The 21,046-nt window shown below is 38.2% G+C and overlaps 1 protein-coding gene across 1 annotated transcript; it reads left to right on the top strand.

Annotated features, from left to right (window-relative positions):
- The first annotated feature begins 396 nt into the window (after positions 1-396).
- Positions 397-17,346, top strand: drd4b (dopamine receptor D4b). The gene is made up of 4 exons (XM_054613498.1): positions 397-840; positions 3,423-3,535; positions 5,473-6,068; positions 14,150-17,346. Exons 1-4 carry the CDS (start codon positions 601-603, stop codon positions 14,350-14,352), a joined length of 1,152 nt encoding a protein of 383 aa, XP_054469473.1. The 5' UTR covers positions 397-600; the 3' UTR covers positions 14,353-17,346.
- Positions 17,347-21,046: the final 3,700 nt, after the last annotated feature.

Below are 21,046 nucleotides of genomic sequence, written 5' to 3' on the forward strand. Positions count from 1 at the left end.
TTGAATTTCAATATGAAGACTTGCTTTACATAAAAATGTGGTCTCAATATTGTTTCATCCATATTTGGTCGAGTTTTTTTTCAAACAGACTCTCTTTAACTTGCAAAATCAACAAGTGACATCATGACATTTGTTTTATTCCACAACAGAACATCCCTCTGAACCGATGATTGATTGATTGATTGTCTTGCTGGTGTAGCAGCTGATTCACTCTCTCCCACTGGGACCTTTCACACTAATCAGATTAGTGCGGATGGATTTAAGCTGTCGCCTTCTGATTCGTTCACTCTGCTGCTAACTTCTTCCTCCAGGAGAGGGCTGAGAGAAACAGAGAAACTGATCCACATGATGCTGTGACAGGCTGCCCTTTTTCAGTCCAATGCATGAAAAAGAAACATGAAACTGGAGGCTGGATAAGAGGGGATCAAAGCTGAATCTCAGTGCGCGTTTTGGAGTCGGGTTTTGGAGCAAGAGCGCACCAGGTGAGCGCACAAAACTCTCCAGACTTCACCTGTGAGGCTCGTGCTTATCTCTGGACTGCTGGATACGGCTCATAGATGAAAACCAGCCCCGGGGAGAGTCGTTCTGCTGCCCAACACCATGTCGGACATCTCCAACCACTCCAAAAATGGCACACTGCTGGTCAGAGACTACAATTTCCCTGCCTTGATATTTGGGATTCTTCTGATAGTGACCATCACTGGTGGGAATGTGCTGGTGTGCCTGAGTGTGTACCTGGAGAAGGCTCTGAAAACCACCACCAACTACTTCATAGTCAGTCTGGCTTTTGCAGACCTGCTGCTGGCGGTGCTGGTTCTGCCACTGTTTGTTTACGCAGAGGTAAGAGCAGGTCTATGGGGGGGTTACTGGATGAGGGAACCAGGTACACACCCTGAGGGGTCAAGGGGGTCAAGGGGGTCAGGGGAGGTCATTATAGGTCATTATATCAGGATGCTTATGTGTTTATTACATGTGATTTGTGTGCATCAGTGTGGATCTGCTGCTTTGTCAGACAGCCTCTCTTCACTTGGATACTGTCGTTAAGTTGTTGTTAACCTTATATAGAAAGGATTATAGCACTAATATTTTTAATCTCATTTAAAAAGAGGGTCTTGGTCAGTTTTAAAGCAGCAAAATGTTAAAAAACAACATCAAACATAAAGAAAATTATATAAATGAGACAGACTTCAAACAAACAACAAGCTGAACCAAAAAAAAAAGATTTGTCATTCAGGGTCCAGTGCTCAAATGGTCCTAAATCCTGTTTTTTTAAATCTTTCTTATTAAATAATCTTGTTTAAAATGTCTCTGTAGCTCACTATGTAACGAGGGTAAAAAAAAAAGCAAAAATAAGATAAGAGGGTCATTTGTGAAAAAATAGACTTCAGCAGGAAAATGTACCACTCTTCCATTCTACGGTTGTTCTAAAGAATGACATCCAAACACACATAGTGACTCTACACTGCAAAGACATGCAAAATGACAACAACAACATTCAAATAGAGACCAAGGAAGTGCAGAATGACACCCAGAAACATGCAGTGTAATGATAAAGAGACACCAGAGACCACAAAGACGTGCAAAACATTGACAGAGACACACGCAGAACAACCATGAACATGTGCTATAAGACTGCTAAGACTCCCAAGTGACCACAAAGACAGATGATATGATGACAAGGAGATGCACAAAATGAACTCAAAGACACAGAAAATGACCACAAAGTCACACAAGAAGACTGCAAAGGCACGCAAAATGAAAATAACTACAAAGACAGCAAAAAGACTGCGAAGACAAAATACGACCTCAAAGACATGCAAAACAACTGGAAAGATGCAAAATGACTATGTAGACATACAAAACCAGTACAAAGACAAAGTGAGTGACTTCAAAGACACACATTATGACCCCATAGACACCAAATGACCAGCAAGACACACAAAACCAAGGTCATGAAAAATAACTACATAGACACGCAAAACGACCACAGAGACGCAAAACGACTACGAAGACATGCAAAATTACCACAAAGACATACAATACAATGACTCGAAATAACGCAACCATAACGCAAATCGACTACAAAGACACGCAAAGCAATGAAGCAAAACAACCACAAAGACACGCAAAGCAATGAAGCAAAACAACCACAAAGACACGCAAAGCAATGAAGCAAAACAACCACAAAGACACGCAAAGCAATGAAGCAAAACAACCACAAAGACACGCAAAGCAATGAAGCAAAACAACCACAAAGACACGCAAAGCAATGAAGCAAAACTATTACAAAGACACGCAATGCAATGACGCAAAACTATTACAAAGACACGCAATGCAATGACACAAAATGACCACAAAGACACGCAAAGCAATGAAGCAAAATTACCTCAAAAACACGCAAAGCAATGAAGCAAAACGACCACAAAGACACACAATGCATGACTCGAAATAACCACAAAGTAACTCAAAACGACCACAAAGACACACAAAATAACAACAAAAACCAAAGACACTGACAGGCGCTTTGTGTCTCTTTCAGACTAGCGTTTTGTTCCAGTGTACATCGAGTCGGAGGGCCTTTTTACCTGTCCGTGCCCAGAGGCCCATTGTTTTATAATCCATTCACGACTTAACACCTGTATCTCTCCTATCACCTGCAGAAATGTCACACTTCAGTATTTAGTGTGTAAAAACACACATTTACACATATAGGAGTGTAATAGATCTCACAATTCTCAAGTAAATATTTGAGATTTCCCAGTATGGAATTATAAAAGGATCAGCTCTTGAGCTAATCCACCTCTGGGGAGGTTTCCCATTAAACCCACCAGAGCCGGTTGATTATGTCATGAAATAGAAGAAAGACCATCGACTCTCTCTCTCTCTCACTTCTTTAATCAGGATCAATTAAAGACTTCAGAGACAGACGGGTCACACGGGTTATTAGCAGAGGTATGATCCATGAATCACAATATTCCAGGCGGTATAAAGACGTTTGAAAAGGGTAATCTAGCCGTTATTAAAGTATTAAACACCACCTGCCTCCGTCCCTGTCTGTCTCACTGATGCCCTACTGAGGCTTCCCCCTTAAGTCCCCTTTAATTAGCTGCATTTGTGATCTTGTTACCTGTGCCAGCGGCTGCAGCCAGTTAATCTACCCAGAGTCACGCCGGTGGAGATTCGTCCGCGTGCACTCACCGGATTAGAGGAGTCAAGTCTGAAAAGTTTAAACCCCTCCGTGTTCACCTGAGGAGAAGTCAGGAAGGAGAAAGTGTTTCACTGGAGGAATGTTTGTCTCACCACTGAGCTGCAGTGGAGCAAGAGGATTAAACATATTTGCACTAAAAAGATTTAAGGCGGCTAATCAGTTGGTGTTTTTTCAATGTGTGTGTGTGTGTGTGTGTGTTTTGTTTTCTGTGTAGTTTCAGGGGGGAGTTTGGTCCTTGAACATGCCGATATGTGACTGCCTGATGACCATGGATGTGATGCTGTGCACCGCATCCATATTCAACCTCTGTGCCATCAGCGTGGACAGGTATGTGTGTGTGTTTGTCTGGTCAAGGTTTAGACGAAAACATCAATAAATCCTCTGATATTCAGTTTTTTTACTGTGTGAGCCAACGGAGCAAAGAGAATACGGGAACCAGAGGAGGGAGGGTGACGATTCATATTTATCTGAAAGTTTAAAAACAAGACTCGATTTTTAGCGATAAATGAATCAGACAACAGATACTGTTTAAATATTCTACTGGAGACGCAACGTATCCTCATACAACGGTTCATATGATAGCTTACGAAAAGTTATTCCTCATTTTTTGTGCGTGTCAATTTCCGCTTGTTATGTGCATACAGTATTTTAATACTTTTGCCTTCACAGGAAATAATTTAGTTAGGTTTAGGAAAAGATCGTGAAATTTTAGGTTAGGTTTAAAAGAATATCGTCAAATAGTTTGCTTTAGGAAAAGATTGTGAAAATACTTAGTTAGGCTAAGAGAAAGATCGTAAAATACGTGGTTAGGTTTAAGGAAAGATCGTAAAATACTTGGTTAGGTTAAGGAAAGATCGTAAAATACTTAGCTAGGTTTAGGGAAAGATCGTAAAATACTTAGTTAGGTTCAGGAAAAGATTGTAAAGTACTTAGTTAGGTTTAGAAAAACATAGTTAAATACTAAGTTAGGTTTAGGAAAGGATCGTTTTTTGTGTTCAAATAACAATGTGCTGTTACTGAAGTGTAGAAGTTACTTGACAAATAAATAAACTTTGACTTTTCGTTTCACACTCGGCACAAACACCGTTCTCCTAGAGGAAGGACCGCTGTTTGTTTTGTGGGTAAAGTAACGAATGCTGTTTGCAAACAGCCGGGTAGACATCACTGCGTAGTTTCTGTGATTCTCCTAAACGTAATTTCAGTTCATCAGAACTCAGCAGCCCATTAGGAGAAATTAAAATTCACCAAAACAATCGAGGTGGGAAGTGATTGAGGTGACTTTTTCACCTTTTTGATTTTTAAAACAACTGAAGTGCCGCTTTGGGAAGTGAGCACATTTTAACAAACACTTCACAAAGAAAATGCTCCACATTGGTGATTATTAAAGCTGAGTAGGACATGCAGAACAAATGTGGACTAATGTGTTGCTTGGTCTTTCCTAAAGCGTGGGTCCTGTGGGTCGCAGGAGATTTAATCAGGGTCACCAAATAAATTAGCAAAATTTCTTCCATAGTCTTTTATTTCACATTTACATCTGCAGTTGTTGAGCCACATGAGGGATCCTGAAGGTTCTTATTGTTCTGATATTTGTAACGTTGAATGTACTATAAAAAACACATTGTTTGTTTGACTGATTAGAGGGGAAATAATGATTCTGTTAACTGCACCTGAATGTATTCATTTGGTCTCATTTATAAAATCATTTAACATGTGTTCATGTTTTTCTTCTTTACTGCTAATGTGAATGCTCTGAAGCTGAAGACAGAATTAAACTCAAGTGTTAATGAAAAACTCAGCTGCATTTCACACATGAAAAACCTGTAAAAAAGTATAAATTAACAGCGACTGCTGACTTTCTGTTGAGAGCAGCAGAGTGATACTCCTACACACCTCTTTTTGAAAAAAATGATGATTTGAAAGTAAAACATTTCATCACAATGTGTTTTAGTTTTGTCATATACTTTAATTATAAGATTTTTAAAGCTACATTAATATCTTTAATTGAAAGAAAATATAAGATTTGGGGTCGGTGGTGACTTAAACACTTAACCCCAAGTTGCTCCTGAAGGCTTGCATCGGTGTGGACTGGATGATGAATGTTAGTTAGATCTGATGGTGGCAATGGTAGCCTGTCAAAATGGGTAATTGAAATACTACTGACTGTAAATAAAAGCGTTTAAATGTAATGTAATATGAGCATTAAGTTACCGATGTCTATTTGAAATGTTCTTTAAAGTCCTAACGCTGCCTCCTTTCCTTTGCAGGTTCATTGCCGTGTCCATCCCTCTGAACTACAATCGTAAACACGTGGACCAACGTCAGCTCGTCCTGCTGTCGGCCACCTGGCTGCTGGCCCTCGCCGTGGCCTCGCCCGTCATCTTCGGCATCAACAACGTGCCGGACCGCGACCCCAGCGAGTGCAAGCTGGAGGACAACAACTACGTGGTCTACTCCTCCGTCTGCTCCTTCTTCATCCCCTGCCCCATCATGGTCCTGCTCTACTTCGGGGTTTTCCGCGGGCTGCGACACTGGGAGGCGACGCGTAAGGTCAAGCTTCGCAGCAGCATCGAGGCCTGCAGGAAGCTGCAGCACGCCACCGTCGCCACCGCCCTCCCCCCGCTGGCCGGCACCATCCCCGGGCCGCTGCCCATGCCTCTGCCCAGGATCATCGAGAGGGACTTGGCCCAGTCTCGGCTGGACGACAAGGACGACTACATGCAGCAGGAGATTCCTTATCCCCGGCAGTACCGGGAGAACTCGGTGCCAACGGTGACGTTCAGCCAGCAGCTGCACATGAAGAGGAGAGCCAAGATCAACAGCCGGGAGAGGAAAGCCATGCAGGTGCTACCTGTCGTAGTGGGTGAGTGTTCAAGTCCGACTTCTCCTCCAATCAGAAGCACACAACAGATATAGGTAGAGTTTAAGAGCTATTTTTAATCAATTCTAAAAAGTGAAGCCTTAAACCTGCATTCTCTCTCCTGTCCATCAGGGGGCGACTCCTCTGGTTGTATAGAAGTCTATGAGAAAATGACTCTACTTCTCTCTTGATTTATTCCCTCAGTAAACATTGTAAACATGAGTTTATGGTCTCAATCTCTAGTTTCAAGTCTTCTTCAATACAGCATGATGTTCATTTAGTAAATGATGCTCCATTTAGAGTCAAACAGACCATAAAGCAGGGTATGCTTTAGGGCGGGGCTACTGTGATTGGCCGGTTGCTACGACATCATTGTCCGGTCTGGGAGTCGTGTTTATTTTTTCCCACTTCTAACTCTTTCACAGTGTGTATTCACTTCATGAAAGTTGATTACATTTTAGTCGCCTAAAAATGTCTTATTCAGCGTTGGGTTGCAATAAGCTCGGCCCTCTTATGTCACTTCTGGTTGTAAATTTTTTTTCCAGGCTTCAGAAAGGCAGTTCACAAACCAATGGGTGACGTCACGGTGACTAGGTCCACTTCTTATATTCGGAGTATGGTTTTTAATCCTGAACTACAAATCACTTCTTTGCAGCTCTGTCAGACACTCAACACAACACATCCCGAGTTCGTTGGTTGCAGCAGGTGTAGTTCTTGCTTTGGAACAGGGGACTGTTTAAAATAAAAGACAATTTGTGAGCACAATTTATACGCTCAAGCTGGAATTATGCTTCTCCCGACTGCACGCAAACAAACGAACATGGGGTTCGTTCGGACGCATTCAGATGGGGAGGGTTTTATTTGTGTATCCAGTCAGAGGCAGCGTCAAGCTCAAGCTGACAATTAACCTGATGACATCACTATGACATCATCAGGGGACGCAGAGAGGGGATATTATGGAGGAAAAAAGTAGATTTTGTCAATTAAGGAAGTTACTCTTCAGAATAAAAGCTTCTTTTGCTTCTTTTGGTTTCTTCTCTGAGGGGACATGTTTCTACAGCTCAGTGACTGTACATAACAGTTTGACACAGCCTTTGATCGGATGACTCTGTGTTTGGTAGCTGGATATCTGATACATTTGTTCACAGATTTTAATTACATTTGGTGTGGAAAGTTAGACTGTGTGCCAACAAATCAGTGTTTAGTTTATATCTGGTGAAGGATTTGGCACTTTAGTACATTTAGACTGTTCTTGCAAAGATTGTCTATCACCATGAACACAATGTGCAATTTGATGCAGTTCTTTATCTAGATTCAGAAATATTAAAACAGTTTGTGAGAGAAACATATTAACAGTTCAGGATTGTGCAGCCTTGACAAATGTATGAATGGAGTCTTTGATTTGCTTCAACAATTTTTTTTAATTATTGAACACTATAGAAATAACTTTTGTCCCTGTTAAAAAAAGAAAAAAAAGAAATGGATAAAATATTTACATAAATTAAATCACAATAAATTAAATACATTTATAGATAAATAAAATTCATAAATAAATAATAAATAGTATAAAAATAAATAGATACAATAAAATTAAATAAATTAAATAAAAATGATATCATACTCACAAGATAAAAATGATCACCTTTCAGGTTTTTATGGTTCATGTCATTATTTGGGTCATGTGTGTGTATTTTGGGATGTCTGGCAGCTCGAGTGCTTCTTGTTTAAAGCGTTATTTACATGAATAGAATTCTAAGAACCAAACAAACGTTGCTTTTTTGCTGTTTGTTTTCTCGTAGAAAATATTTTTCCACTTATAAAAGTGAAAAAATGCTGTTAAGTGCCTTTTTCATTACGGCCACTTGTGTGTCTCAGTAATCTGTGTATTCACTGAAGCAGGAAATGGAGGTAAAGTTGCTTGTGACAGTAGATGAGGCGTTTCAGTGCTGAACAGTTCAATATGTTAATAACCAGCCTGTTTAAAATTGGCACACTGCAGCAGCTGGGTTTCGAGCCCATTAATCACACACGATCGCCAGATAATATAAGAACAAATTAATCTGAGGAATGTTTACCTGCCGCATGTTTATGGAGTTAAAAATGGACTCTGGAATCTGGAGGTTGATCAGAACCTTTAATTAGCTTTCACACAGTTTGATTAATGTTTGTGTTGCAGCTCAGTTGAACTGTAGGTGTGTGCGGCTGCAGGCGTTCATGCTGGGATAAAAAGTGTCACCTCTGACTCGATGTCTCTCAACAAACGACGCCATAAAGCTCTAAGCCCTCGATCCAATTATCAAGCAGCACATGACGATACAGCAACACCATCTCTTCTGTCCACAGACTGATCTGAGACCTGATTCATTCACCGTTTGGACCAGTGACCCACCAGCGAAGACTCTATTTCACTGTGGAGCTGCTACATATATGCAGTGATTTATGAAACCATCAACGCTAATTTATGTCATGTCTAACAGGCTTTAGACATGCAGTGCAAAAAGCGTTGAGCAAAGATTATTTATGATTTTACGACTTCTTTCTCCATTTTCATGAATTTATAGTTTTTATCTCACAATGCAAGAGCAATAGTTTATTTAACCTTCTTCTTTGTATTTAATTTATAATTTGTTTTATTGCAGCTGTGTGTAGCACTATTTCCCAAGAAGAAGAAAAATCCCCTTCAGGAGAATAAAGTACATTTTCTCTTAACAATGAATATCTGACAACACTTTATAATTTTCCTATTACGTTATATTATATTAAGATACAATAAGATAATCCTCTATTAGTCCCACAGCAGGGAAATTTGCAGGATTATAGCAGCAGATTGGATAGTGCAAACGAACAAACAAGAGACATAAGTAGAACAACAAGATCAAAACAAGTAAAATAAATAAGTAATCACACAGCAAATGTATAATAAATAGGTAAAAAAACATAAAATACAACAAAAACTAAAATATAATGTAATTTGACTGAATGGTTGTTAATATTGCACAGTGGGTACATTGGATTTATTTTGCACATGAATGAATTAATGAATGAGGAATTGTCAGTTAAGGTAATTACGGTATATTTAAATAATATTTTAGTGATTCAGCAACAAAAATAAAGGCTTTTCAAACATTTTGTAGTGCATGGATTGACTTCCTGTTAATCTAATGCAAAAGTTCTTATTTGACACTTAAAAGGAAAAACTCATACATTTATACAAAGTAAGAAAATTGACATTATTTCCAGAAAACTATAAAAAATAGTGTGCCTACAAAATGTGAGAGCACAAGACTGTAAAAATATATATTAAACTAGATCAAATTGACACTGCGTTTCACACAAATTCCAAGATAATCAATGCAAACTTGTAAACGCTCTCTGTCACATAAACAAAGATATATAACTGCGTCATCTGTAAAAGCTGTGATAAGATACAGACCAGTAATATCTGCCATGTTAATTTATCCTTCTGGCTCCAATAGAACACTCAAATTTAACTTTGAGATAAAAAGATAAAAAAACTGTTAATTAGTTTCCTGTTATGTCTAAAATACACTTGAAGATACTGAGCACAGAACAGACATAGATCTCTACAAAACACAGCTTTTAATCAGAACTCAATGCATCTTATGAATAAAAAGTGACGTCCTACTGACAGTACAGCTGTTGCACATTATGCAAACTCCTCACCGTCTCCTGGAGAGAGACATAAATCTCATCCATCAAACTCTCAACGCAGAAGCTAATAAATCTTTTCAGGGTCTCCGTTTATTCACCAACATGTGACGACTCCTGAGACGAACGGCCTCAGTTTGATTTAGTGACACAGTTATTCATAGTGCTCGCTGATCAAGGAAACTGAGCTTATTAGAGGAGGGTTATCATTTCACAGCAGAGCTCTCACTTCTGTTTGTTAAGTCAGAGATGGATTTCCTCTTCTGTATCTTTTTCCTTCCTGTGGACTCTAATGGTTTTCTTGTGAGGGACAAGAGAAAAGAAAAGTCAAGAAAGCCAAAAGTTATCAAACATTACATTACATTACAGTCATTTAGCAGACGCTTTTATCCAAAGCGACTTACAATAAGTGTATTCAACATAGGTATTCAAGAGAACTACTAGTCACCAGAAGTCATAAGTGCATCTCCTTTCTTAAACAAGCATCTAAAAGCATAAACCAGAGCAAAAGTATCGTGCAGAGGCAAACTAATAGGAATACAATAAGTGCTACGAGGAAGGCTCAGGGTAGTGCTTCTTGAAGAGGTGAGTTTTCAGCCTCCGCCTAAAGATGGGCAGTGACTCTGCTGTCCTGACGTCAGTGGGGAGTTCATTCCACCACTGAGGGGCCAGGACAGAAAAAAGCTGTGACCGGGTGGATCGGCCGCAGGGACCTCTGAGCGACGGGGCAACCAGTCGCCCCGAGGCCGCAGAGCGAAGTGGTCGGGCAGGGGTGTAGGGCTTGACCAAGGCCTGGAGATAGGAAGGAGCTGTTCCTTTCACTGCCCTGTCGGCTAGCACCAGAGTCTGTAACTGGCCAGTTGAGAACGGAGAAGGGAAGTTCTTACAGGGAGCCAGTGTAGAGAACGGAGAAGGGAAGTTGTGGCCGACGGGGGCTCCGAACTTGGGGCGATTGAACACCAGACGTGCTGCAGCTTTCTGGACGAGCTCCAGAGGTCTGATGGGAATCTGCAGGAGCGTGTGACCGATGGTTTGCTCCAGCAAGTAGTGAGGGTGCAGTAGTCCAGGCGGGTATCATCAATGGTGATGGACAGGTCTCGGTGCGGGCAACCCTTCCCCGGGAGGAACAGTAGCTCGGTTTTGTCCAGGTTGAGCTTCAGGTGGTGTGTCGCCATCCACTTCGAGATGTCAGCCAAGCACGCAGCAATGCGTGCCTCCACTTGGGTGTCACCGGGGGGAAATGACAAAACCAGCTGGGTGTCATCGGCATAACAATGGTAAGAGAAGTCATGCGAGCGAATAACAGAAGCCAAAGATGTTGTGTAGAGCGAGAAGAGAAGGGGGCCCAGAACTGAACCTTGTGGAACCCCCGTAGTCAGCATGCGTGGTTCCGACACTGCCCTAGCCTTTGTTTGCCCTAGCCTTTGTTACCTACTGATTGCTCATTGTCTGCCAGGAGTGTAAGCCACTCCCCCTGGCACTTAACAGGGCAATTGACCTAGTGAAACTAAACCACACCTCCCAAAACAGTTTCTGTTACACAAACAGAAACAGCAAAAGCACTAACACTTAAGCAGCCTAGGTAGAGCTAAAAGCAACTTATAAAAGCAAGAACAATATACTTAGTCTATTCTAGGTGAGTCAAGTAGTTCAGTATCCCTCCAGAAGCCAAATACACAAACGCCCCTGAGTAATGCAGTAATGTCTCGGGATAAAATTATGAGACAGCCGGGTTGTTACATTTTCTACTCCATCTCTAATGAACTCGGCCCGGTCGTGAATCATTCAGAGTCTCGGTGTCTGAGTAAGAATGAAACGTCCTCGTTTGAAGCATGTTTCCCACCGTTGAAGCTTGATCTTCAGGCGGGACCAAACTAACGAAGAGACAGGGACTTGTTTTTTAAGATGAGATGGATGGAGTTACGGAGCTGTTGAAATAAGAAGTTTTATGTTCAGCCTGCTGTAACAGTACGAGGTCATCTGTTAAAGTTATATTCTCACGTTCAGCTTGACATTTATTTTCCATAATATGGTTTATTAAAGTTGCAGTGAGGAACTTTTAACTGGTTCTGAATCAGTCTCAGTTTAGTCCTGATCCTTCATATGACCTCCATCAGTAAAGGAGACCATCAGAGAGAAGATTGTCTGTTTCTATAGAGTTATTCTTAAAGCTCAGACCCTGCTGTAGTAAAATGAGAGGTGTTCTAAAGGGACTCTGGTGCTCGGAAACACTACCAGTTTCGTCCACAGGGACCGCCAAAACCATCACAAAATGAAAGTTCCACCTAACATTTAATCATTCAAAAATATGTGCTTGAAAATGAAAGCTTTGTACAAGAAATCTTAGAAACATTGATGTTTGATCTGCACTTGTTTCAAGCTCGAACATTTTGATTTTTTTGTCCCTAAACATTTTGCAAGATTGTGAATTCAATTTCACGTTTGCAAGCTTCCGGCTTCGGTCTGTTTCTGATCTCGTCTATCCTTGGGTTAACAAAGGATTATTACGCGATAGCATCTGAAATGTTCTGGTTGTTTCACCTGCTTTGTGAAGCTACAATCTTATCTCCATCTCACTGTAGCAGTTCAAAACCTCTTCATGTATTAAATCTGTGAAAAGTGGGTGAAATTTCTTTTTATCTCGTGACTCTAAAAAAATTGAAGCTTGCAGGCATCACTTTCAACTGAAAGCACAAGCTTATAAATGTTTAGAGGCAGAAAAGCTAAATCTTCAGCCTTAAAGAGACAGCAGCACATCTGTCCACATCTGGCTGTGAAGTTACAGAAAAAGCCAGGACGTCATAAAAACTGCAGGGGAAACCTCTGAGGGACGAGTTTGTACACTGGGAGCGATCATCATGTTGATATACTGGAAAGTAACATTCACTCATGTACTGTATAGTTATGGGTGATGTGTACTTGACTAAAGTATTACCATTTTATGATACTTTATACTTCTCAGCCACTACAATTCAGAAGCAAATACTGTACTTTTTACTCCACAAATGTAATTAAATACCTTTAATTACTTTGCAGATTAAGATTAAAAATATGAAAGATTTTATGATTATATTTTTATATTATTATAGATTCAAATAAGACGTTATTGATCCTGGATTGGAAATCAGAAGCTACCCAACAATATATATATAAAGCAAAATAAATAATAAAAGTAATGTAATATATATTATTCTTAAAATAAGCCATTCTGCATAATAATTATGTGTAGTTTTGGAACTCAAAGTATATTTGGAGGTTTATGATTGGGCACTTTTACTCCAGTACAATTTTGAATACTTATATCACAGTATTTCTACACGGTGGTTTTACTACTTTTATTTAAGTATGAGATCCAAAGTTGTATCACAACTTTGCATTTATTATTTATATTATTACAAGTGCTTTCAAGTTGAACCATTTCTTAGATTTCTGTTGTTTTGATCTAATAGATTTTGGTCCAAATGCACCAAATCAATTAAATAAATGGGAGGAAAAAACCCTTCTTATTGTTGTTGTTTTACAAACCAATAATTTTCTACATGCAGTGCCAGAATGTAACTTAGTACATTTACTTGAGTACTGAACTTAAGTACAATTTTGAATTTCCATTTTCTGCTACTTCTTATTTCTACTCCACTACATTTTTGTGTCAGACAGCTTTAGTTACTTCCTAGACTAAGATTTCACATTAATAACACATGATGTACTTATATTACATGATAAAATACATTGTGTTTTATAAGTTCATCATGTGTTTTGTACTTAAAATATATATTAAACTACCCAAGAGCTTATAAAATAGTTGAAAGAATCTAAATATACATGGATTTATCAACAATAACAACTCAATTTATAACAGCGTAACATTTTGCTGATACTACTTACGTACTTGTACTTAATAATGCAGAAGTATTTTTCACAGTTTAGTATTTGTGCTTTTTACTTAAGTAGAGGATCTCAATTGTTCTTCCACCACATGCAATTAAAAAATAAACTAAAAATAAGTAAATAAATAAAGTTAACGTGTCTGAACTCAGTTGAAGCAACATTTTCCAAAAACCTTCGTCGTCCACAAAACACGATGTCAAAGATTTTCTCTCTTTGACAGGAAAATCACGAGCCAACATTTTAATTGCTTTGAGCCCTCTGACAGTTCACATTGTGGGTTTATGTCATTTTACTGATCCTGCCAGCAAACACAAGATTGACTGGTACAAAGAAAGGCATAATTGGTGAGAGAATAACAACCCCCAGATGTGTATTTGTCACATTTCTGTGACACATTGAGAATTATCGGTGTCACAACATTTCATTTCACCGCTGGCACTAAAGTCGATGAATACGAGCACGACGACGACGGGTCAAAAAAATGATTAACTCTGCCGTTCATGTTTGTTTGTTTTTTCCACACACAGGCTGCTTCCTGTTCTGCTGGACGCCGTTCTTCGTGGTGCACACGACCAGAGCCGTCTGCGTGACGTGCGACATCCCCCCCGCTCTGATGAGCACCGTCACCTGGCTGGGCTACGTCAACAGTGCCCTCAACCCCATCATCTACACCATCTTCAACACCGAGTTCAAGAAGTTCTTCAAGAAGTGTTTCCGCTGCTGCTGCTGACGGAGAACTGAGAGGTCATGAAGGTCGATTGGGGAGTTTTCCAGTTTGGCCTGTTTGTGGATGGTGATATGTATGATATTTCTGGGCACGTTTTATCGTCTGGTGTTCTTCTTTCTTGATCCTCTGGGATTTACAGCCCAAACTAAAATGATGATGTCTCGAAGGAAAGACAAACATACTCAAACTCTTCCGTCTGAGAGGAGCTTTTCTACCACTTTCAGTTTGTCTGTCCGGCTCCTCTTTACTGTTGAAGTTATGATTCACCAGTTCCAGTAAACGACGTGGGATTTGTACAGAGAGGATCATCTCATGGGGGGAAAAATGTCCTGAGGAGATCGAAAAAGCTTCAGAACCAGAACGTAAAAAAAGCTGAAAGAAGACTTAAAAAAAAACCTTTAAAATCCATCAATGATTTTACTCTTTCTTATATACACTTAAAGGAATAGTTTGACATTTTGGGAGATACGATTATTTGCTGAGAGTCTGATGAGAGGACTAATACCACTCTCACGTCTCTACGCTAAATGTGGAGCGACAGTGAGCAACTGGTTAGCTTAGCTTAGCACAAAGACTGGCAGCAAAGGGAAACAGCTAGCCTGAATCTGTCCCATAACAAAATACTTTTAATCATGGGGGAGAAACTTTCTGACAACCTGCCGAGACTCCAGGCTAGCTGTTTCCTACCGTTTCCAGTCATTTTGCTAAGCTACGCTAACCAGGCTCCTTGCTGTATGGAGAAGGGTGTCAATCTTTTTTGTAATTCTCGGCAAGAAAGCGACCAAGAAGACTTCTCCAAATGTTGGAACTCAAGACTTTGAAATGTAAAAAGCGACAAAACATGAAGCGAAGTCGCTTGTCGAAAGAAAACCTTTCATTGATAAAACTTTTACAAGGAATTCGAAGCAGAACTGGAGAGATCAGATACTTCCAGTGGACTGAATCATTGATTTCTCATCTGTTGAATCAGTAAAAAAAACACTTCATAATGTGGAGCAAGGCACAGTTGGAACCAGCTCATCATGGCTCCTTAAAAGTAATTTCAACACGTGTACTCATATAAAAAATATATATATATATATACTCATACAATATTTAATAGCAATATGCCTTAAAATTCACAGGATGTTCCGTCTTTCTGCTGCGATAGAAGTCAAACTCTAACGAGATCCTCGTTTTATGTTAAAAACCTTTTTCACACAGAAAACACTCATCAAACACCCGTCTGAGGCTGAGGAGTCCCGACTTCATGGAAGTGACAACCAATTTTTTTTTTTTTTCAGTGATGTGATTCATTCTAGTGGTGAGAATATGACAAATGCACGTCATATTAAATCACACGAGGCAGGAGGAGAGGCTGAACATCTTTCACTTCACAATTTGAAATGATTCTCCTCTGCTTCTCTGATAAGGAAGAATATTTATCTTTCACTTATTATTTTACTACGGCATTTTATTCCTGCCACCATGATAAAAAAATCAAAAAACATTTTATTAAAAATATATATATTTAAACAAGATCCTTTTCATGGATTTTGTTCTTGTTATTCCAATTTATTCCAAACTATTTTTCGTATAATAACAAATGACTTAATCGTGCATGTTATATTTAGAGATCTCTCATTATTGCACAAAATCAACATTTAAACAAGAATCTTTTGACCACTGATGAGGTGTCAACTTAAGCTTCTATATTTGCAGTTTGTTTCTATATTTGTTGTCAAATATGTGTTTCTCAGTTTGCTCATGTTTCATTTCTTTGCAGAAATAAGATTTGTACCCGATAAACTCTCAAGAAAACCAGCTCTCATCAGAGCAAAATAACTTTCACATAATTTTTCTTAAACTCTAAACTAAATTAAGTTTTGAGGGAAAACAATCTTCTCTGGGATTACGGTTGCAATTTTTAACAGTTTGATACTAAAAAATGTAGGAAAACTACTTGGTTATGTTTATTTAAAAACATCACGGTTTAGCTTAGAATAAATACGTCAGTGAAACAAAACAAAAACAAAAGTACTTTGTTACGTTTAGCCAATATTATGTTTTCGGTTCACAAGGGACACAAACAGCAGCACTTTATTTGTAATACGTCAAAAGCAAACTTGATCCACGATCAAACTCAGTTTCCCTCCAAACATGCAGTTTTGTTTGATGGGAAAGTCATTTTTAGGAGATAGTGATGCTCAGAAACACCTTAATATAGAATATTTACGTGATAGGCATGTAGCAAAAGTTCAAAAGTGCAGTATCCAATGCCGAGTTCTTTCATTTTAACAACATGTGGAACTTTCTTGTAATAGCAAGATAAAAAACAAGTGATGTTATTAAAATGGAAACATTTGGTATCTAATAATAATAAGAAATATATTTCCTCATAACATGAAAAATATCCTGTGAAAAGAATCTTGTTGAAATGAAAAACTATTTGAACTTTTTGAAGTTGCCGTCATTGTGGCAGTAATAACTTGCTTTCCAACTTCTTAAAATCTAATTTCCTTCCAAAAGTATTATTTCTGCTACATGAAATACAAAATATGATACCTTCTCTGATTTATGAATATTTTTAGAGTCTCATCTCATAAGACTACTTAAAAAGTAGAAACCCACGTAGAAGACGGCATTTTATTTCTTCTCAATAATGAATATTTGATACATTTTGCTTTAAAAAAATGTTTGTTTGAGGTTGAATGAAACCTTTAAGTTGCTCTAATAGAACATTTAAGTGATTCATTTCCAGATTGTGTCTTTATAACGTTGCTCATTAGAGTCATCATATATTTGTGTCAAGTTTTATTAAAAAAAAGGTTGTTTCTTTGTTCTGAAACTGAAAGTATTCTGGATGCAGGATGGCTTAAATTTGAGCGGTATTGTCCTTTAAGCCTTTTCTGCCTGTCACCACAGTATGTTTGTTTGGTTACTGACTGTGCCTCTTGTACGCCATATCCACGTTTTATGTGGAAACCTTTCTAATAAAGTGTGTCATCTTTATGATAGTTCTGCATCTCTTTGTAGTCGTTTTATGTCTCTTTCTGTTCGGTTTTTTTTATCAGTTTTTAGTTATTTTGCATCTCTTTTTAGTTGTTTTCTATCTCTATGTAGTCAATTTATGTATCTTTCTGGTCATTTTCTATCTCTTTTTAGATATTTTGTATCTCTTTCTGGTCATTTTCTATCTCTTTAGTTATTTTGTGTCTCCTTGTAGTTGTTTTCTATCTTTTTGTAGTCATTTTATGTCTTTTTCTGTTTGTTTTCTATCTCTTTTTAGTTATTTTGTATCTCTTTCTGCTCATTTTATATCTCTGTAGTTATTTTGTAGTCGTTTTATGTCTCTTTCTATTCATTGTTTTATCTCTTTTTAGTTATTTGTATCTCTGTTCGTTTTCTATCTCTAGTTATTTTGTATCTCTTTCTGGTCAATTTCTATCTCTTTATAGTTATTTTGGATCTCCTTCTGGTTATTTTCTATCTCTTTGTAGTCATTTTATGTCTCTTTCTGGTTGTTTTCTATCTCTTTGTAGTCATTTTATGTCTTTTTCTGTTCATTTTCTATCTCTTTTTAGTTATTTTGTCCCTCTGTAGTCGTTTTATGCCTCTTTCTGGCCATTTTCTATCTTTGTAGACAATTTATGTATCTTTATGGTCATTTTCGATCTCTTTTTAGTTATTTTGTCTCTCTTTCTGGTCCCTTCTTATCTCTTCTTATCTCTTTGTAATCGTTTTATGTCCCTATTATGATAGTTCTGCATGTCTTTGTAGTTGTTTTGTCTCTCTTTCTGGTCATTCTCTATCACTGTAGTTGTTTTGTGTGTCCTTCTGATCGTTTTCTATCTTTTTGAAGTCCTTTTGTGTCTCTTTCTGATCATTTTTCATCTCTTTGTAGTTGTAGTCATTGTCTCTTTCTGCCTCTTTGAGGGGAAACTAGAGAGAACCAGAAGGACTTTGAGATACAGTGGTTAAAATGACCAACATTATCTTTGTTGAATTAAAAATTGGATTAGTGGAGCTGGGAAACCACCAAGTAAGAAAAGTACACCATGAATAGGCACCCAGCTGAGATGTGCAAATTGGATATTAGGGTCTGGACAGTCTTTTTATATCCTACTCAACATGAGGTGGCTTTATGTTTAAAACTACATTCTGCCATTTCCATCTAACAGTCTGTATTTCTATTGTTGTAGTGCTGCTAACATCAAGTCACTGTGACTCTAAATCCACCAGTCACATCTGGGTGCCTTCCAATGCCGGATGATCACCACAGTACGGAGGGTTTAACGTGAATGTTTCTTATATATTACACATCAATCCATCCAGCTGTTGTAGAGATAATTCAGTCTGGACCAAAGTGATGGAGCAACTGACATATTTAAGATTTAAGACTAAAAATACAAATATGGATGATCTGTGTTGTGACCAGTGGATCTCATGATCAACCCAACTCAAACTGGAGTCACCTTTTCAGAGCAAAACCAGAAAACAGTGAACCCTACAGTCGATTTATTAACGTCATTAATAATCCTATGAAGATACTGCAAAGTGAATAAATAAGAGAAAAGCAGTGGGGAGGATTTTTACATTTAGTACTTCAGACCCTTTATAGGGCACGAAGATATATTCATGAAAGGGAAAAGTTTCCCTGCAGTAGATGATATCATGCAGTGATAGACTCTTTTTTTTTTTTTTTTTTTTTTTTTCACAGATGCGTCAGCAGCACCATCAGGACCCGAGGGTGGAGGTGGAGGTGGAGGTGGGAGGGGTGAAAATTGGAGTGAGGTGTGAGAGTCAGGTTGAAAAAGATGAAGGGAATGTAGGCTGATGGAAGCAGAGTATCCCAGAGTTAAATAAAACCTGAGAAATAACATCACGCTGTTGTTTCTGATTGAATCAGTGCAGGTTTGTCTTTCAATCTTCCACATCCAGAAAATCTGTCATTTCTCAATCAACTGACTCACCTCAATAGTTGAGAATTACCTCAGTTTGATTTTTTTGGCTGTCTGGATTTAACTTAACCATGAAATCTATAATAATAAAAGACCAGTATGGCAAAAATCCTCCCAAAAATTCCCCAAAGTCAGACTTCCATCTTTATTGTAGCACGTAGACCATCATTACATATTTTTTACCGGGACACTTTGACATAACTCGTATTTTCACACCAAAGTATCCTGGATTGAGCTGCATCAGATATTTATTTTGTGTGTAAAGTCCCTCTTCAATTCTTAGTAACAAGAAGCTTCAATTTGTGAATTATTCAAATCAGGTGGCACCAATAAAACTTTAGAAATGTCTTAGATAATAAAGACTTAATAAATGAAATCATCGTAAAAAGGAACTCATTGTAGCATCACAAGCTGTTGCATAACTGACAAAGATAACAGTTTTAGGAAGCCAAAATCATATCTTAAACACTAACAGCCAATCCTATAACTTTTGTTTATTAATGTATTTCAACATGGAGAACTATTTATACATTTTGCAGGACTTAATTAAGTTTAAAGTGATAGAAACATATCTAAGAGATTCACTTTTTATTTTTTTGACAACATCCTTCTGTCCATTATAATAAAACAACCACCCAGGATGTTTTATCACAGCTCTCTGTCTCCCTCTGCTGGTTAAAAATACCATCAACTCTCATGAAAAGAACCAAAACCAGCAATGAAAGCATCTACTAACTAGTATACTATAACTCTCCATCCTCTGTGCCGTAGAGCTCCATTGTTTTCCAAAAACTATTAAAATCAAATCAATGAGCCATGAACACACACACACTGTAGTTTATTTTGACTCAATCCCACACACACCGTCCTTCTGCCACTAATACTCACTAGAGCAACAAATGTGGATTAATCCGCCGCTGAAAATAGTCCCCAACAAATGCTCCATTTCCTCCTGTTTGTTTGATAAAAACTTAAGCGAGCAGCAGATTTAGTAAATAACTGAAATTGTAAATTATGCATTTGTGACCTGTGTTTTAAATATTTAAATCCGTGCAATGTTCACTGACATTTAGCATATTTCTGCATATGAAAGTCTCCTGAAAGGCTTGAACAGCTAAAATAACACCTTATGCTCATTCTCAGGTTCATACTTCCATTTTGTTTTTCTACTAGAACATGTTTACATACTTTAATGTTCGAAACCTGTTGATTTTTCTCACACTATCTGTCTGAATACATGTCTATTCGGTCTGAAACGCTGCATTTAGTGCATTTTAACTGAATTGCGTTACTAGGCAACAGCTTGGGACCGTGTTTACTTCCTGTCAGCTGATGTCATTCAAAATTCACTGCAACCGGAAATAAGCTGGGACACATTCAGAACGTTTACGTTTAAAAACTGTGGATGTATTTACCGTGTATAGTTTGATCCTGATGGCTCGTTTAAAGGCACCGTTTCTTACTGGGGGCTGTGTTTTTCCCCATGGATTTACATTTGTATTACTTTCACACTATTTATATAGCAACTACACCTGCTTTATAATAAAATAAAGTCATAATAAATCTCTCTTTTTACAATATAGGACCTTTAAGTTTTAACTTTTTTTTTTAAAGTTGGATTAAATTACTTCATACAAACAAACGTTGCATTTCTTATGCAGACTTTTCCTGAAGTTAGAGGTCAATAAATAAAATATAATATTGCACATCTTTCTTATTATGAGGTCAACTTGGTGAATCAGCTGCACAATATATTC

The sequence above is a fragment of the Anoplopoma fimbria genome, chromosome 2 (assembly GCF_027596085.1).
Source record: "Anoplopoma fimbria isolate UVic2021 breed Golden Eagle Sablefish chromosome 2, Afim_UVic_2022, whole genome shotgun sequence".
Classification (NCBI taxonomy): domain Eukaryota; kingdom Metazoa; phylum Chordata; class Actinopteri; order Perciformes; family Anoplopomatidae; genus Anoplopoma; species Anoplopoma fimbria.

Bases quoted from the DNA above. Each gene is read 5' to 3' on its own strand.
- drd4b (XM_054613498.1), top strand. From the start codon at position 601: ATGTCGGACATCTCCAACCACTCCAAAAATGGCACACTGCTGGTCAGA. The intron at 841-3,422 runs GTAAGAGCAGGT...TTTTCTGTGTAG, and splicing joins CACTGTTTGTTTACGCAGAG to TTTCAGGGGGGAGTTTGGTC. The intron at 3,536-5,472 runs GTATGTGTGTGT...TTTCCTTTGCAG, and splicing joins TGTGCCATCAGCGTGGACAG to GTTCATTGCCGTGTCCATCC.